Source organism: Pristiophorus japonicus, chromosome 10, assembly GCF_044704955.1.
Source record: "Pristiophorus japonicus isolate sPriJap1 chromosome 10, sPriJap1.hap1, whole genome shotgun sequence".
Classification (NCBI taxonomy): Eukaryota; Metazoa; Chordata; class Chondrichthyes; family Pristiophoridae; genus Pristiophorus; species Pristiophorus japonicus.
This window is the reverse complement of record NC_091986.1, coordinates 41,405,781-41,421,775: the sequence shown is the minus strand read 5'-3', so window position 1 is coordinate 41,421,775 and position 15,995 is coordinate 41,405,781. Positions and strand designations below refer to the sequence as shown.

At 45.1% G+C, this 15,995-nt stretch overlaps 1 protein-coding gene across 4 annotated transcripts in view; it reads right to left on the bottom strand.

The window, feature by feature from the left end:
• The window catches only part of LOC139274969 (DNA dC->dU-editing enzyme APOBEC-3H-like), a 38,421-nt gene that overhangs the window by 6,206 nt on the left and 16,220 nt on the right, over positions 1–15,995 (bottom strand). Inside the window, exons 1-3 of one of the 4 annotated variants that reach the window (XM_070891762.1) lie at positions 12,617–13,630; positions 8,528–9,291; positions 7,728–7,776 (exon numbers count right to left, since the gene is read on the bottom strand). In XM_070891762.1, the coding sequence (XP_070747863.1) occupies positions 7,728–7,776; positions 8,528–9,088 (610 nt within the window). In that variant the 5' untranslated portion in view covers positions 9,089–9,291; positions 12,617–13,630. Of the gene's footprint in view, positions 1–7,727; positions 7,777–8,527; positions 9,292–12,616; positions 13,631–15,995 lie in introns of those variants that run through there. The other 3 variants (XM_070891765.1, XM_070891763.1, XM_070891764.1) reach the window with 3 other exon arrangements.

Here is a 15,995-nt window from a genome sequence, read left to right as displayed (position 1 = left end):
GACCAGGAGGCCACTCGGCCAGGGCTAGGGGCGGGTGAGCGCACCGGCAAGCCCTTCGGCCAGGGCTAGGGGCGGAAGAGCGCACCGGTAAGCCCTTCGGTCAGATACAGAGCAAGAGAGAGATCAGAGAATTGAACTGGTGGGGACCAAGAATGCGAGTGGACCAGCAAGCCCTTCCGGCAGGGTTGGAGATAAGTTGCTGTTATGTGTTTTTCTATTCTTTTAATGTGTTGGGAGCTGGCTGTATGCTTCACTTTGCAGCCTCAGCTCGCATTGTGTCCCTGGTTACCATGGCAGCCCGATCTTTTTGGCGCAGATCAAGGCTCCACCCCCAAAACTAAAGGTCTGGTTACGCCAGGCCAAAATGAAGAAATCTAACGGGGAAACTTAGAATTTTATTTTGTCGTACTTGGGTCCCCAAAAATTGGGCATATCTCTTCAAGTATGCCAAAAAAAATGCTTTGGGGAAAATTGAGCCTTATGTTTGTGCTCGACCTTCTCTTTGGTGGTAAAAGCAGTTCTTGCACCCAAAGCAGAGCAATGTTACCAAATTGACATATCAAACATGTTGGTTTTCCAATATAAACACAAAGGGCCCAAGTTTCCACATGATTTGCGCCTGATTTTTAGGAGCAACTGGTGGAGAACGGACTATCTTAGAATTCGCAATTCTCCACATTTTATTTTCTGCAGTTCTAGTCAGGTAGAACAGTTCCACTTTGGAACAGAATTTTTTCTTCAAAACGGGGCGTGTCCGGCCACTGACGCCTGATTTGAAAGTTTCCACAGTGAAAATGTACTCCAAACTAAAGTAGAATGGAGCAAGTGAAGATTTTTGTAGAACTGAAAAAACCTGTTCTACACATTAAAAAATCAGGCACAGGTTACAAATCAGGCGTCCAGAACGAGGGGGGGGGGGAAAGGGAACTCATTAAATTCTACAATAAATCCTTATTTATACTTATACAAATATTATACAAATAAATCCAACCTGAATAAACATTTATAAGCAAAGAAAAGATTAAATAAACCATCTTCCTACCTGTGTGAAAGTGCTTCAGCCAGGGAGAATGGTGCAGCAAGCCTCACAAAACAAGGGAGCCGACCGAACGCGGGCGGGAGTGAGGAGGGAGCCGACCGAACTCGGGCGGGGGCGGGCGGGGGGAGGAGGGAGCCGACCGAACGCGGGCGGGCGGGGGGGGGGAGGGAAGGGAAGGGAGCCGACGAATGCGGGGGTGGGGAAGGGAAGGGAAGGGAGCCGCCGAATGCGGGGGGGGGGGGGGGAGAGGGAAGGGAAGGGAGCCGACGAACGCGGGAGGGAGAGAGCCGACCGAACGCGGGCGGGAGGGAAGGAGGGAGCCGACCGAACGCGGGCGGGCGGGAGCCAGGGAGGGAGCCTACCGAACGCGGGGGGGCGCGGGGGGGGGGAGAGGGAGGGAGCCGACCGAATGCGGGCGGGAGGGAGGGAGCCGACCGAACGCGGGCGGGAGGGAGGGAGGGAGGGAGCCGACCGAACACAGGGGGGAAGGGAGGGATCCGACCGAACGCGGGGGGGGGGGAGGGAATGGAGGGAGCCGACCGAACGCGGGGGGGGAATGGAGCCGTTCCAGACCGCTGGCGGGAAAGAGAGAATGCTGCAGGAAGCCTCAGAAATTGAGGAGCCATTTCCCGACGGCAAAAGGGGGAGGTCGTCGGGAAATGGCTGCCTCAACTTTGAGGCTTCCTGCACCCTTCTCACTGCTACAAGAAGCCTCTGTGCTGATGGCAATGTACTTTTATTAAAAAATGTTCAAAAGCTAAACAGCTACAAAGAACTACAAAAATGGCCGAGTGCCAATGTTTTTTTCACACTGAGCATGCGCAAACGCTCCAACGCGCACGTGCAGCGTTGCCGGCAGGAAAAAACTAATTGAAATAGTACCGGCCCCCTCCCACTTACAAAATCGGCGCGAGTGTAGGCTCCGCCCCCCTGGGCGCCGCGCCAAACAGACAAGGAGCTGCAAAGCGCTCCAGAATCGCTCGTTTTTTTTCCGGCGCCGTTTTAGGCGCGAAAAACGGGCGCCCAGCTCGGAGTGGCGCCCGTTTTTTATCATGTGGAAGCTTGGGCCCAAAGTATTAATATTCTGATGAAAGGTCATCGACCTGAAATGTTCATAGATGCTGCCTGACCTGCTGAGTGTCTCCAGCATTTCCTGTTTTTATTTCAGATTTCCAGCATCCGCAGTGTTTTGCTTTTGTTTTAATATTCTGTATGTGCTCGGAATGGTAGTATTGGCAATTGAGGGAAAACTTTTCTTAATTTTAAATGAAGATTCCCCATCATTTTTAGTTATTTTTCTCTCATTCATGCCTCCACGCAGTCACTTTATGCTCCATTCCGATTAAGGTGGTACTGTTGTTTGGATGAGATTAAATCAAGGCCCCACCTATGTTAAAGGTTCCATAGGATTATTCAAAGGAGAGGAAGCAATTCTCCCAGTTCATAGGATCATAGTTTATGGCACAAACAGAGACCATTTGGCCCATTGTGTTTTGTGCAGGCCGAAAAAGAGCTAACAGCCTAATCCCACTTTCCAACTCTTGGTCTGTAGCCCTATAGGTTATGACACTTCAAGTGCACATCGAGTTACCTGACCAACATGCTTCCTGCAATAACAGAACCTGGCTAATATCCAGATACGTGGCTGACAAATGTCAGGTAATATTCACATAACTGTCAAGCAATTACTATTGAAAATAACAGAAAGCCCAACCATGGCCGGAATTTTACCTACTTGGGCGGGTCGCGACCCCACTGCTGGCTCCATCCCGCTGCTGAAAATGACTTTCCCTTAATAGGGCATATTATGCCCGCCCTGTGCGTTATCTGGCCCAATTAAATGGTACGGGTCTAGTTATGTCATCCATGACGTGTTTTCAGCCAGGATCTTTAAAAGGGCTATGGCCACATTGGATTTGAATGTCAATGTAACATAGTGCTGTCAGTGCACTACAGCATTGGAGTGCTGCAAACACTGACAATGACTGAACACGCAGGTTCTCCGATAACTCCCTCCATATGCTTATGGAGAGAGTCAGAGCACGCAGGGAAGTCCTCTTCCCTTCCAATGGGTGGAAGGACCTCACCATGAAACCAAAACATCCTGGTTGGAGATTGAAGAGGAGATCAGCAGCAGCAGCGATGTGGTCAGAGGTACCTGGCTGCAGCGCTGCAAACGTTTCAATTATCTCATTAAATCAGGAATTGTAAGTACAAAGCCACACTCAATTTCATCCTGCTGTGCCTCTCGTCACATCCTCATCACTCTGCCTTTCCAACCCTACTCCTGCACATCCTTACTCCAACATACCTTGCACGTCCACCCATCCCTCTCTATCTACATAACCAGATTCCCATCTCACTAGCTACCCCTCACACTCACACGCAGAGAAGTCCTGCTACAACTGTACAGGGTATTGGTGAGGCCACACCTGGTGTACTGCGTACAGTTTTGGTCTCCATATTTAAGAAAGGAAATACGTGCATTAGAGGCTGTTCAGAGAAGGTTCACTAGGTTGATTCCTGAGATGAAGGGGTTGACTTATGAAGAAAGGTTGAGTAGGTTAGGCCGATACTCATTGGAATTTAGAAGAATGAGAAGTGATCTTATTGAAACATATAAGATACTGAGGGGGCTTGACAGGGTAGATGCAGAGAGGATGTCTCCCCTTGTGGGGGAATCTAGAACAGGGGGGCATAGTTTCAGACTAAGGGGTCGCCCATTTAAAACTGGGATGAGGAGGAATTTCTTCTCTCAGAGGGTTGTAAATCTGTGGAATTCTCTGCCCCAGAGAGCTGTGGAGGCTGGGTCATTGAATATAATAAAGGTGGAGATAGATTTTTGAGCAATAAGGGAGTGAAGGGTTATGGGGAATGGGCAGGCAAATGGAGCTGAGCCCAAGATCAGATCAGCCATGATCTTATTGAATGGCGGAGAAGCATCGAGGGGCCAAGGATCTCAAACCTGGCACCAAGCTCATGGTCGACAGAGCAGTAGTGATACCCGCCCTCCTATATGCTTCAGAGACATGGACCATGTCCGTGTTCTCGCTCAGGCCAACATCCCCAGCATCGAAACAGTGACCACGCTCGATCAGCTCCGATGCCCGATACTAGACTCCTAAAACAAGCGCTCTACTCAGAGCTCCGACACGGCAAACGAGTCCCAGGTGGGCAGAGGAAACGCAGAGGACACTCTCAAAGCCTCTTTGAAAAAGTGAAACATCCCCACTGACACCTGGGAATTCCTGGCCCAAGACCGCTCAAAGTGGAGGGGAAGCATTGGGAAAGACGCCGAACACCTACAGTCTCTTCGGCGGGGGCACGCGGAAGCCAAACGCAAACAGCGGAAGGAACGCATGACAACCCAAGCACCCCACCCACCCGTCCCTTAAACCACCACCTGCCTCACCTGTGACAGAGACTATAGATCTCGCATTGGTCTTATCAATCACCTGAGAACTCATATTAGTGTGGAAGCAAGAAGGAGGCGTCTTGCTTAAAACCTGTTACATCTCTAACGTTTTCTAGTTTTGATGAAAGGTAATCGACCTGAAACGTTAACTCCATTTCTCACTCCACAGATGCTGCCTGACCTGATGAGTGCCTCCAGGATTTTCTGTTTGTTTCAGATTTCAACCATCGGCAGTATCTAGCCATTGTCTCATACCAGCATTTGTTCACTTTGTTTATCAATGCCTCACCAGTGAGGTGACATGTTAAGTTAAAGATGATTAAAGCACTGTATCTGCAAAAGGTCTGCACTGATGTGTTCAGCATGCACCCCCTTAAAAGGCAACATCATTTATCAACAGGTTTATCAGGCATTTGAAGCCATCATAGATTGTACAGATATCCTGTGATATAACAGGCCTCTGCACATCAATTGGAGATTGTCTGATTCGAGAGGGATAGAATTGAAAAGCCAAGACGTTATGCTAAACTTGTATCGAATCTTGGTTAGACCACACTTAGAGTAATGTGAACAGTTCTGGTTTCCATATTATAAAAAGGATATAGAGGCACTGGAAAAGGTGCAAAAAATATTTACAAAGATGATACCAGAACAGAGGTTATAATGATCAGGAAAGGCTATACAGGCTGGGTCTCATTTCTCTAGAAAAGAGAAGGCTGAGGAGTAACCTAATAGAGGTCTTTAAAATTCTGTTTGATAGGGTAGACATAGAGAAGATGTTTCCATTTGTGGGGAGACCTAAACTAGGGGCCATAAATATAAGATGGTCACTAATAAATTCAATAGGAAATTCAAGAGAAACTTTACACAGAGAGTGGTGAGAATGTGAAATAGGTGAATAGCATGGATGTCTTTCAGGGGAAGCTGTATATGCATGTAGGATATGTTGATTGGATTAGCTGAAGAGAGATGGGGACAGGTATGAGTAGAGAATAAACGGCAGCATGGACCAGTTGATACTAATGGCCTACTTCTATTGTGTAGACTCTGGTTGGAATTTTGTGTGCGTGGGGGAGGGATGGGGGTGACGGGTGGGAATGTGACAGGTGGGAAAGTTTTTTCTATGCAGCGGGTCGGAACTGTGGATTTGCCACCACTCACATTTCCCAAAGTCGGGTCTGTCAGCGCAGAGCAGACCCGACACACAGCGGCAACGGACCCAATTCAGGTCATTAGTGGCATCTTTAGAGCCTCCAAGAATTATTTTCAGCTTACCTTTTGCATTTGACAGCTCATCAACGGGATCCACACTGGTCATGGACCAGGTCTGTCAAGCTGAGACGGGATTTCAGTGGCCATTGAATCAGCTGTTGAGTTGACAGCTTCAAATGTAAAGTAAAAGCTCCCATCTTACAGAGATATCTTCCCTCAGCCACACGCTGTTCCTCACTGCATTTCCACAGCAGATTTACCATGCTGCAAGACTTTACAACAGTCTCCATCAAGTCAGATCTCATTACCTCTCACTATTGACAGCATGGGTGCCCTTTATACTCTCTCACCATGGTCCTCAGAATCCTACCACAATCAGCACCAGCAGCACCAGCAACAATACCAACCTTCTCCGCAATCAAATGATGCTGCACAAGACAGAGGGCATCAACACCTGACCACATTGCTGCCCAGGAGTCCAGAATGGCCTCACCATGGCCAGATTTACTTCATTTGATGCTGTACACCCTGGCTGCACATGGTGCACCAGGTCGGCACCACCACACCAACACCTCTCTACCTGCTACCTCTCTAAGACCCTCCTTTAAACCTACCTCTTTGACCAAACTTTTGGCCACCTGTCCTAATATCTCCTTATGTGGCTCAGTGTCAAATTTTGTTTGATAACGCTCCTTGGGATGTTTTACTACATTAAAGGCATTATATAAATGAAAGTTCTCCTATTTCTCATCTATATGCTGCCCCTTGGCGACATCATCTGAAAACATGGTGTCAGTTTCCACATGTACACTGACGACACCTAGCTCTACCTCACCACTTCTCTCGACCCCTCCACGGTCTCTTAATTGTCAGACTGCTTGTCCGACATCCAGTACTGGATGAGCAGAAATGTTCTCCAATTAAATATTGGGAAGACTGGAGCCATTTTATTTGATCCCCATCACAAACTGCGTTCCCTAGCCACCGACTCCTTCCCTCTTCCTAGCATCTGTCTGAGATTGAACCAGACTGTTTGCAACCTAGGCGTCATATTTGACCCCGAAATGAGCTTCCGGCCATATAACTAAAACTGCCTATTTCCACCTCCATAACATTGTCCGTCTCCGCCCCGGCCTCAGCTCATTTGCTACTGAAACCCTCATCCATGCCTTTGTTAACTCTAGAATTGACTACTTCAAAGCTCTCCTGGCTGGCCTGCCACATTCTACCCTACGTAAACTTGAGGTCATCCTAAACTTGGCAGCTCATGTCCTAACTCGCGCCAGGTCCTGCTCACCCATCACCCCTGCACTCACTGACCTACAATGGCTCCCGGTTAAGCAATGCGTCGATTTCAAAATTCTCATCCTTGTTTACAAATCCCTTCATGGCCAAGCAGTGAGATTAATGACTAGATCATGTTTTTTTAGTGATGTTGGTTGAGGGATAAATGTTGGCCAGAAAATGAGCTGCTGCTCTTTGAAATCGTGCCCATGAGATGTATTACATCCACCTGAGAGGGCAAACGGCTTTGGTTTAACATCTCATCTGAAAGATGGCACCTCCAACAGTGCACCACTCCCTTAGTACTGCACTGGGAGTGTCAGCCTACATTTTGTGTTCAAGTCTCTGGAGTGTGACTTGAACCCACAATCTTCCAACTCAGAAGCGAGCGCAACCCACGGAACCACAGCTGACACCTTCAAAAGTATTAATTCCATTCTTCTCCCTCCCACCCCCCGTGCTAGAATTTTCTAGGTTTAGGACTCTAATTATATTATGAATGGCCATGGCCATCCTATGTGGAGGTCCACAAGAAAACCTTCGAGACAAGAGCAAGAGCAACATTGGCAGAAACTGAAGAGTGTTGTCTAGTTGGGAATGATGCTAGTGGGTGTAAGAATGGCCAGGTGGGCAAGAGAGGAAAAAATAATGTTATAATTGAAGAAAAAATATATTAATTTGAAATGCCTATATTGAAAATATTTTTGAGTAAAAGTTCTGATAGGTGTAGCTTTGTGTTATCACAAGGTTACTGAGTGATATAAGCAATCTTCTCACCTGAGTTCACTCTATTTCGGACTTCACCATCAGCTTCCGTTTCTTCACTCTGAGCAAATTAGAGAACAAGAAAAGGTTTATGTGACTTTTTTCAAATGCTTTCAATTTTGCAGCCATCTGATTTAATTGGTTAATTCAGAAGGTCTATTCTGCACAATTTGGGATTTTGAACAGATGAGAAAACAAAAGTCATACATTAACCCAAAAGCAATCAAATCTTATGTAGGCCCATAAGAAAGCAGTACAATGTTTGAAACATGATCCAAGCAGAATTTGTGATCACCTTGTTATAACAACCTGATAGATTCTGGATTTAGGCTTTTATCAATAACTCAACCCACCCTACCTACCCACCCTTTTAGTCCCTCTTTCCCTCCTATTAATCCTTTCCTCTCACCATACACTCACACCTTTTGTCTAGGGCCCAAGCTCTGGATTTCCCTTCCTAAATCTCTCTGCCTCTACCTCCTCTTTTATGTTGCTCCTTAAAACCTACCTCTTTGACCGAGCTTTTGGTCACCTGTCCTAATATCTCCTTATATGGCTTGGTGTCAAATGTCTGTCTGATAACGCGTCTGTGAAGTGCCTCTGGACATTTTACTATGTTAAAGGTGCTATATAAATGTAAGTTGTTGTTTCCTACACTCTTGCCTTTCCTCATTTCTTTGTGTTTCCAACAGTTACCTCTCCAACACGCCCCCCACCCCCCACCTTTCTCTGTCTACTCCATCCCCACTTGCTTGCCTTTCATGACTCATATACACAGCTATTCTATATAATATGTAATGTTTTACATGTACCGGAAGGTCCAAGAGATTCGCCAGTTCTTTTGAGAAGCACTCATAATATTCATCCAAATCATGCCATGGTTCGAAGGCTGCTGTGTGACCATCCTCCACAAACAAATAATAGCACTCGGCAAAATCCTTTCCATCCATCACCTTAATGGAAATATCTCTCTTCGAAAGATCCCCCAGGGAATGCTGGACATTGCGATCTTGAAGATAGTATTTTCTTGACACCTTTATGCTCATGTTAATTTTGTTCTTGAATTTTTCATGGAAATCTATTATACGGCAACAGCAGTGATCACAAGGGTTATAAGAAAGATAATAGGTAACCGTGTATTTTTCTGTATTGGGAGAAATATTTTCCACTAAATAGTTTTCCATTTTATTTATGACTAATTCTTCTGCATGGTTTCCCTTTAGATTATTCATAGCGTAGCCCCACAGGTCAAATAATATGTTGTTGTTTTGCTTCAGTAGGAAGCAAAGTAAAGTGAAGTGTGGTTTTGTATTAGTATCAAATCCCTCATAGAAGATACTTTTAGCCACTTGTTGTCTCAAGTACAAAGGCATTTTGCCTTCAGTAATTAAATCTACAGACTTTAAGGTTGTTTCTAGGAAGGATAGGAAGAGCTAGTTCAACAAAATCATTGACTATATCCAATTTATAATGAATTCAGGAGGTGGGGCAATAGCAGCCTGAACAGCAATGGTCCTCGACCACTTATGGAATTACTGTTACTGTACTTCAATTTTGTACACAAACTGTCTTCTTCCTGCAACAAGAAAAAACACAGGGGTTGAAGTCTGTTGATTAGGATATTCAGATGGCAATGGAATTAATTATTAGAATGTTTTCCTTCAACAAAACCCATCAGTTCGTACACCGCAAATCATTATTTCTGGGGTTTCTGTGGCTCTTCATCCAAAATGATGATGGGTGATTGGGAGCCAATGGAAATTCACCTCATTTATCTGATCATTTAAGCCATTGTTGTTTATGGGATCTTGCTGTGCACAATTGGCTGCCCAAATTACAGCAGTGACTACACTCCAAAAGTACATCATTGGTTGTGAAGAACTTTGGGATGTCCTGAGGATGTGAACGGCACTATATAAATGCAAGTTCTTTTTCTTTATAAATAGGGGCATAAGAGTAACAGTAAAACAATGGTGATCAATTTGTACAAAAGACTGGCTAGACTAGGCTTAAGAGTATTATGTAAAGTTTTGGATGCTCCTTTATAGAAAGGACATTAAAGCCATAGAGAGTATAGATTCATCAGGGTGATACCAGGGATGGGAAAATATAGTACTGAGGAGATAGAGAAATGGTTGGCAGACAGGAAGCAAAGAGTGGGCAGGCAGTTACTAGTGGGATGCCGCAGGGTTCAGTGCTGGGACCCCAGCTATTTACAATATACATTAATGATTAATGAATATACATCCCCAGTATCGAAGCACTGACCACACTCGATCAGCTTCGCTGGGCAGGCCACATAATTCGCATGCCAGATACGAGACTCCCTTATGCGGAGCTCCTTCATGGTAAACAAGCGAAAGGTGGGCAGCGGAAGCGTTACAAGGACACCCTCAAAGCCTTCCTGGTAAAGTGACACCTGGGAGACCCTGGCCGAAGACCGCCCGAGGTGCATCTTCGAGTCTCAACGCAAAGAGCGTGAAGAGGTCAAGCGCAGACAGCATGAGGAGCGCGCGGCAAACCAGCCCCATCCACCCCTTTCCTCGACAAATGTCTGTCCCACCTGTGGCTCTTGTATTGGACTGTTCAGCCACCAGAGAACTCACTTTGGGAGTGGAAGCAAGTCTTCCTCGATTCCGAGGGACTGCCTATGATGATGATGACATTAATAATTTAGACAAAGGAATTGAATGTAATATTTCCAAGTTTGCAGATGACACTAAGCTGGGTGGGAGTGCGAGCTGCGAGGATGATGCTAAGAGGCTGCAGGGGGACTTGGACAGGTTAGGTGAATGGGCAAATGCATGTTAGATGCAGTATAATGTGGATAAATGTGAGGTTATCCACTTTGGTGGCAAAAACAGGAAGGCAGATTATTATCTGAATGGTGACAGATTAGTAAAAGGGGAGGTGCAATGAGACCTGGGTATCATGGTACATCAGTCATTGAAGGTAGGCATGCAGGTAGAGCAGGCAGTAAAGAAAGCAAATGGCATGCTGGCCTTCATAGCGAGGGGATTTGAGTATAGGAGCAGGGAGGTCTTACTGGAGTTGTACAGGGCCTTGGTGAGACCACACCTTGAGTATTGTGTGCAGTTTTGGTTTCCTAATCTGAGGAAGGATGTGCTTGCTATTGAGGGAGTGCAGCGAAGGTTCACCAGACTGATTCTCAGGATGGCAGGACTGACATATGAGGAAAGACTGGATCGGCTAGGCTTATACTCACTGGAATTTAGAAGAATGAGAGGGAATCATCTTAGAAACATATAAAATTCTGACGGGACTGGACAGGTTAGATGAGGAAGAATGTTTCCGATGTTGGGGAAGTCCAGAACCAGGGGACACAGTCTAAGGATAAGGGGTAAGCCATATAGGACCGAGATGAGGAGAAACTTTTCCACCCAGAGAGTTGTGAACTTGTGGAGTCCAGTTTGTTGGACATATTCAAAAGGGAGTTAGATGTGGCCCTTTTGGCTAAAGGGATCAGGGGGTATGGAGAGAAGGCTGAGGTGGGGTACTGAGATTGAATGATCGGCCATGATCATACTGAATGGCAGTGCAGGCTCGAAGGGCCGAATGGCCTGCTCCTGCACCTATTTTCTATGTTTCTATGACACATGAGGTATTAGGACAATTTCCACTGCAGCAGAGAAGATTAAGAAGAAATTTAATAGAGATTTTAAAATAATGAAAAGTTTTGATAACATGAACAGGGAAAGACTATTTCTTCTGGCTGGGAAGTCAATGATAAGGAGTCTTTGAATGTAAAATTGTCACTAACAGTGCGGAGAGAGGTTAGGAGAAATTTCTTTACACTGAGGGCTTTTGGAACATGGAATACTTTGATAAATATTTGAAGAAGGAAAAGATTTAAGGCTATGGGAGTGAACGGAGCAGTGGGATTAGTTTTGCATTGCTCTAGCAAAAGCCTAAATGACATCTTTCGGTATTATAAACCTCTGTGGATCTATAGGCAATCTGAGGTGGTCGTGAAATTGAGAGGAACAATGGAGAGTTACAGTTGGCTGTCTTTAGCATACATATGGCAGTTGATCCCACGCTAGAGGATGGTGTTGCCAATGGGCAATATGCAGATATTGGAAGAGGAAATGGATCAAAGATGTAATTCATGACTTTTCCAGTGCAGTGAGAAGAATCCTGAAGCCAGACTGGAGGGAATCGAGTCAGGTTTGGGAAAGATGCTAATGGAGCTGGGAGGCAACAACATGTTGAAAGAGACTAGAGGGGAAAGAGATGTTGGAGATTGGATAGTAGTTAGAAAAGACAGATGGATCAACGGTGACTTTTGAGGAAGGGGCAATGATAATGGTTGTGAAAAGGAGAGGGACAATGCATGAAGAAAAAGAGTCATTAACAATGTCAATTTGAAAACAAGGATGAATTTTTTTAATTGAGGTGTCGATGGACTAGGAGCCAAAGTTGGTCAATGAGTGGAGTGAATGGGACTTGATGCGAGTTAGGATACAGGCAGCAGAGTTTTGGATGAGCTCAAACTTACCGATCAGGGTTAGAATGGACAGGAGAATGGGGAGGTTGGGAGCAAGAGAAAAGGGTGGGAAGGTAGTGGCAGAGCAAGCTGTAGGGATGACCTCAATCTTGGAGATGAAGAACTCCATGAGGTATTCATCTTTTGTATTGGAAATAAGGGTGGAAACGGTGGGAGAAATGGCTTTGAGGAAGAAGTAAGTCACGGAGAAGAGCAGCCTTGGTTGTCCTTGGCCTCTAGGATGCTCCTCACTTGATTAGTAAACAAAAGCAAATAAAGACATCAATCTTTTTTTGGATAGGTAGTTAACACATACAGAACGTCAATGTTGACGAATTATTAACACTTAAAATCAAACACTTGTTTTACCAGAGACTAATCGGTTATTACTAACCTCCGCCTCAACAGCAAATTCCGAATTCCACTTTGACAGCGTCTGTCGTCTTCCGGAAACTACACTCGGAGCATGATCTAAAGCTCATCTTACTACCTGGACACCTGGACATAAGTAGTTGAAGATCAGGTGGGCAGCGGGAACTTGTTTTAAAACGACAAAAAAGTAGAATCAAAGGGATACATCTAAAGATCTGGGTCAGCCTGTTACTTGCTTTCTCCTTTGCTCAGATCCATAGACTGACAAGAGTGGGGCGAGGAGCCAAAAATAGAAAGCGGAGGCTGATAACAAAATATTTGGTATAAGACTTGGAGCTGAAAAATATGCCTGATCTTCACTAACTACAGAAGTTGGGAATTGTGTGAGGTTGGAGGTGGTGCAGGAATATTTCAGTTGCAATATGACTGATGGGCGAGATTAGATTGAACAGCTGGAAAACGGATACAGAATCACCAGTTTACACACGTCATACTTAAGGAAATGTCTCTTTTGGTTCAGTTAAACCTCGAATCATACAGGACAGAATGAGGCCATTCGGCTCATCGTGCACTGAGAGTTCTTTGAAAGAGCTATCCAATTTGGCCCCCTCCCTGCTCTTTCCCCATAGCCCTGCAACCGTTTCCTTTATATATCCAATTCCCTTGAAACGTGTCATATTCAGCGTTGCTTCCACGAACACTGGTCAAGTCGGCTGTAAGTGTGCTAACCTAGCACTTTACAAAACAGTTCAGTGGGAGAGCAGGTGGTTCTGTAAGTCGGCAGAAACATTGGCAGGAACGTTGCATAAAAAATGTGTTTTCGTCTGGTCAGAATTTGGTATTTCCTTAAGGTGCACTTATTTACATCTCTACATAAACCTTTCTGCAGATACATTTGAGACAACGTAATGCAGTAGGGGAGGGGAAACCAGGGTATGCTTAATTCCAGTCCATAAAGGTAGCAAATTCTGCACCAGTGAACACTGAGCCATTATCCAGTGCCCAGTTCCTCTGGTAAAAAGACCTGCATTTATAGAGCACCTTTCACAACCTCAGGATGTCCCAAAGTACTTTACAGCCAATAAAGTAGTTCATGAAGTGTAGTCACTGCTGTAATGTAGGAAACAAGGCAGACAATTTGTGCACAGCAAGCTCCTACCAATAGCAATGTAACTTTCTTTTGGGCAGCGCGGTCCTTCTACACATGCGTGTTTTTTTCAATTGAAAAGCCGTCACACCGGCAGCGCGGGATCTCCAAAGTGCTGCACGGCCATGCAGCTTAAAGGGAACACTGATTGTGGGGGCTGGAGGAGGTTACAGAGATAGGGAGGGGTGAAGCCATGGAGGGATGCAAAAGTGCTACATTCCTTACCGCCCTGCAGACCCCACAATTCTGCACAATTTCCTAAAGTCCTCAACAAGTCAGGCCATCAGAGGTAGCTTCTGGCCAATCCCTTTGGAACATTCCAAGGTTTTTCTCTTGAAGATCTCATTCTTTGGCACTGTATATTTGGTTTTACCATTCTTAGTCTCCAACAGACATAAACATACACCCTTCCTGCTTACAATTGGGTTCTCTGTATACGGGATTGTTTCTTAGAACAGTATGTTACAGAACCTACAAGGGAGCAAGCTATCTTCGATCTGGTCCTGTGTAATGAGACAGGAATAATAAACGATCTAGTAAAAGATCCTCTCGGAATGAGTGATCACAGTATGGTTGAATTTGTAATACAGATTGAGGGTGAGGAAATAGTGTCTCAAACGAGCGTACTATGCTTAAACAAAGGGGACTACAGTGGGATGAGGGCAGAGTTGGCTAAAGTAGACTGGAAACACAGACTAAATGGTGGCACAATTGAGGAACAGTGGAGGACTTTTAAGGAGCTCTTTCATAGTGCTCAACAAAAATATATTCCAGTGAAAAAGAAGGGCAGTAAGAGAAGGGATAACCAGCCGTGGATAACCAAGGAAATAAAGGAGAGTATCAAATTAAAAACCAATGCGTATAAGGTGGCCAAGGTTAGTGGGAAAATAGAAGATTGGGAAAATTTTAAACGACAGCAAAGAATGACTAAGAAAGCAATAAAGAAAGGAAAGATAGATTACGAAGGTAAACTTGCGCAAAACATAAAAGCGGATAGTAAAAGCTTTTACAGATATATAAAATGGAAAAGAGTGACTAAAGTAAATGTTGGTCCCTTCCTTAGAAGATGAGAAGGGGGATTTAATAATGGGAAATGTGGAAATGGCTGAGACCGTAAACAATTATTTTGCTTCAGTCTTCACAGTGGAAGACACAGAAACCATGCCAGAAATTGCTGGTCACAGGAATGTGGGAAGGGAGGACCTTGAGACAATCACTATCACTAGGGGGGTAGTGCTGGACAGGCTAATGGGACTCAAGGTAGACAAGTCCCCTGGTCCTGATGAAATGCATCCCAGGGTATTAAAAGAGATGGCGGAAGTTATAGCAGATGCATTCGTTATAATCTACCAACATTCTCTGGACTCTGGGGAGGTACCAGCGGATTGGAGAGCAGCTAATGTAACGCCTCTGTTTAAAAAAGGGGGCAGACAAAAGGCAGGTAACTATAGGCCGGTTAGTTTAACATCTGTCGTGGGGAAAATGCTTGAAACTATCATTAAGGAAGAAATAGCAGAACATCTAGATAGGAATAGTGCAATCAAACAGACGCAGCATGGATTCATGAAGGGGAAATCATGTTTAACTAATTTACTGGAATTCTTTGAGGATATAACGAGCATGGTGGATAGAGGTATACCGATGGATGTGGTGTATTTAGATTTTCAAAAGGCATTCGATAAGGTGCCACACAAAAGGTTACTGCAGAAGATAAAGGTACGCGGAGTCAGTGGAAATGTATTAGCATGGATAGAGAATTGGCTGGCTAACAGAAAGCAGGATAAATGGATCCTTTTCGGGTTGGAAATCGGTGGTTAGTGGTGTGCCACAGGGATCGGTGCTGGGACCACAACTGTTTACAATATACATAGATGACCTGGAAGAGGGGACAGAGTGTAGTGTAACAAAATTTGCAGATGACACAAAGATTAGTGGGAAAGCGGATTGTGTAGAGGACACAGAGAGGCTGCAAAGAGATTTAGATAGGTTAAGCGAATGGGCTAAGGTTTGGCAGATGGAATACAATGTCGGAAAGTGTGAGGTCATCCACCTTGGGAAAAAAAACAGTAAAAGGGAATATTATTTGAATGGGGAGAAATTACAACATGCTGCGGTGCAGAGGGACCTGGGGGTCCTTGTGCATGAATCCCAAAAAGTTAGTTTGCAGGTGCAGCAGGTAATCAGGAAGGCGAATGGAATGTTGGCCTTCATTGCGAGAGGGATGGAGTACAAAAGCAGGGAGGTCCTTCTGCAA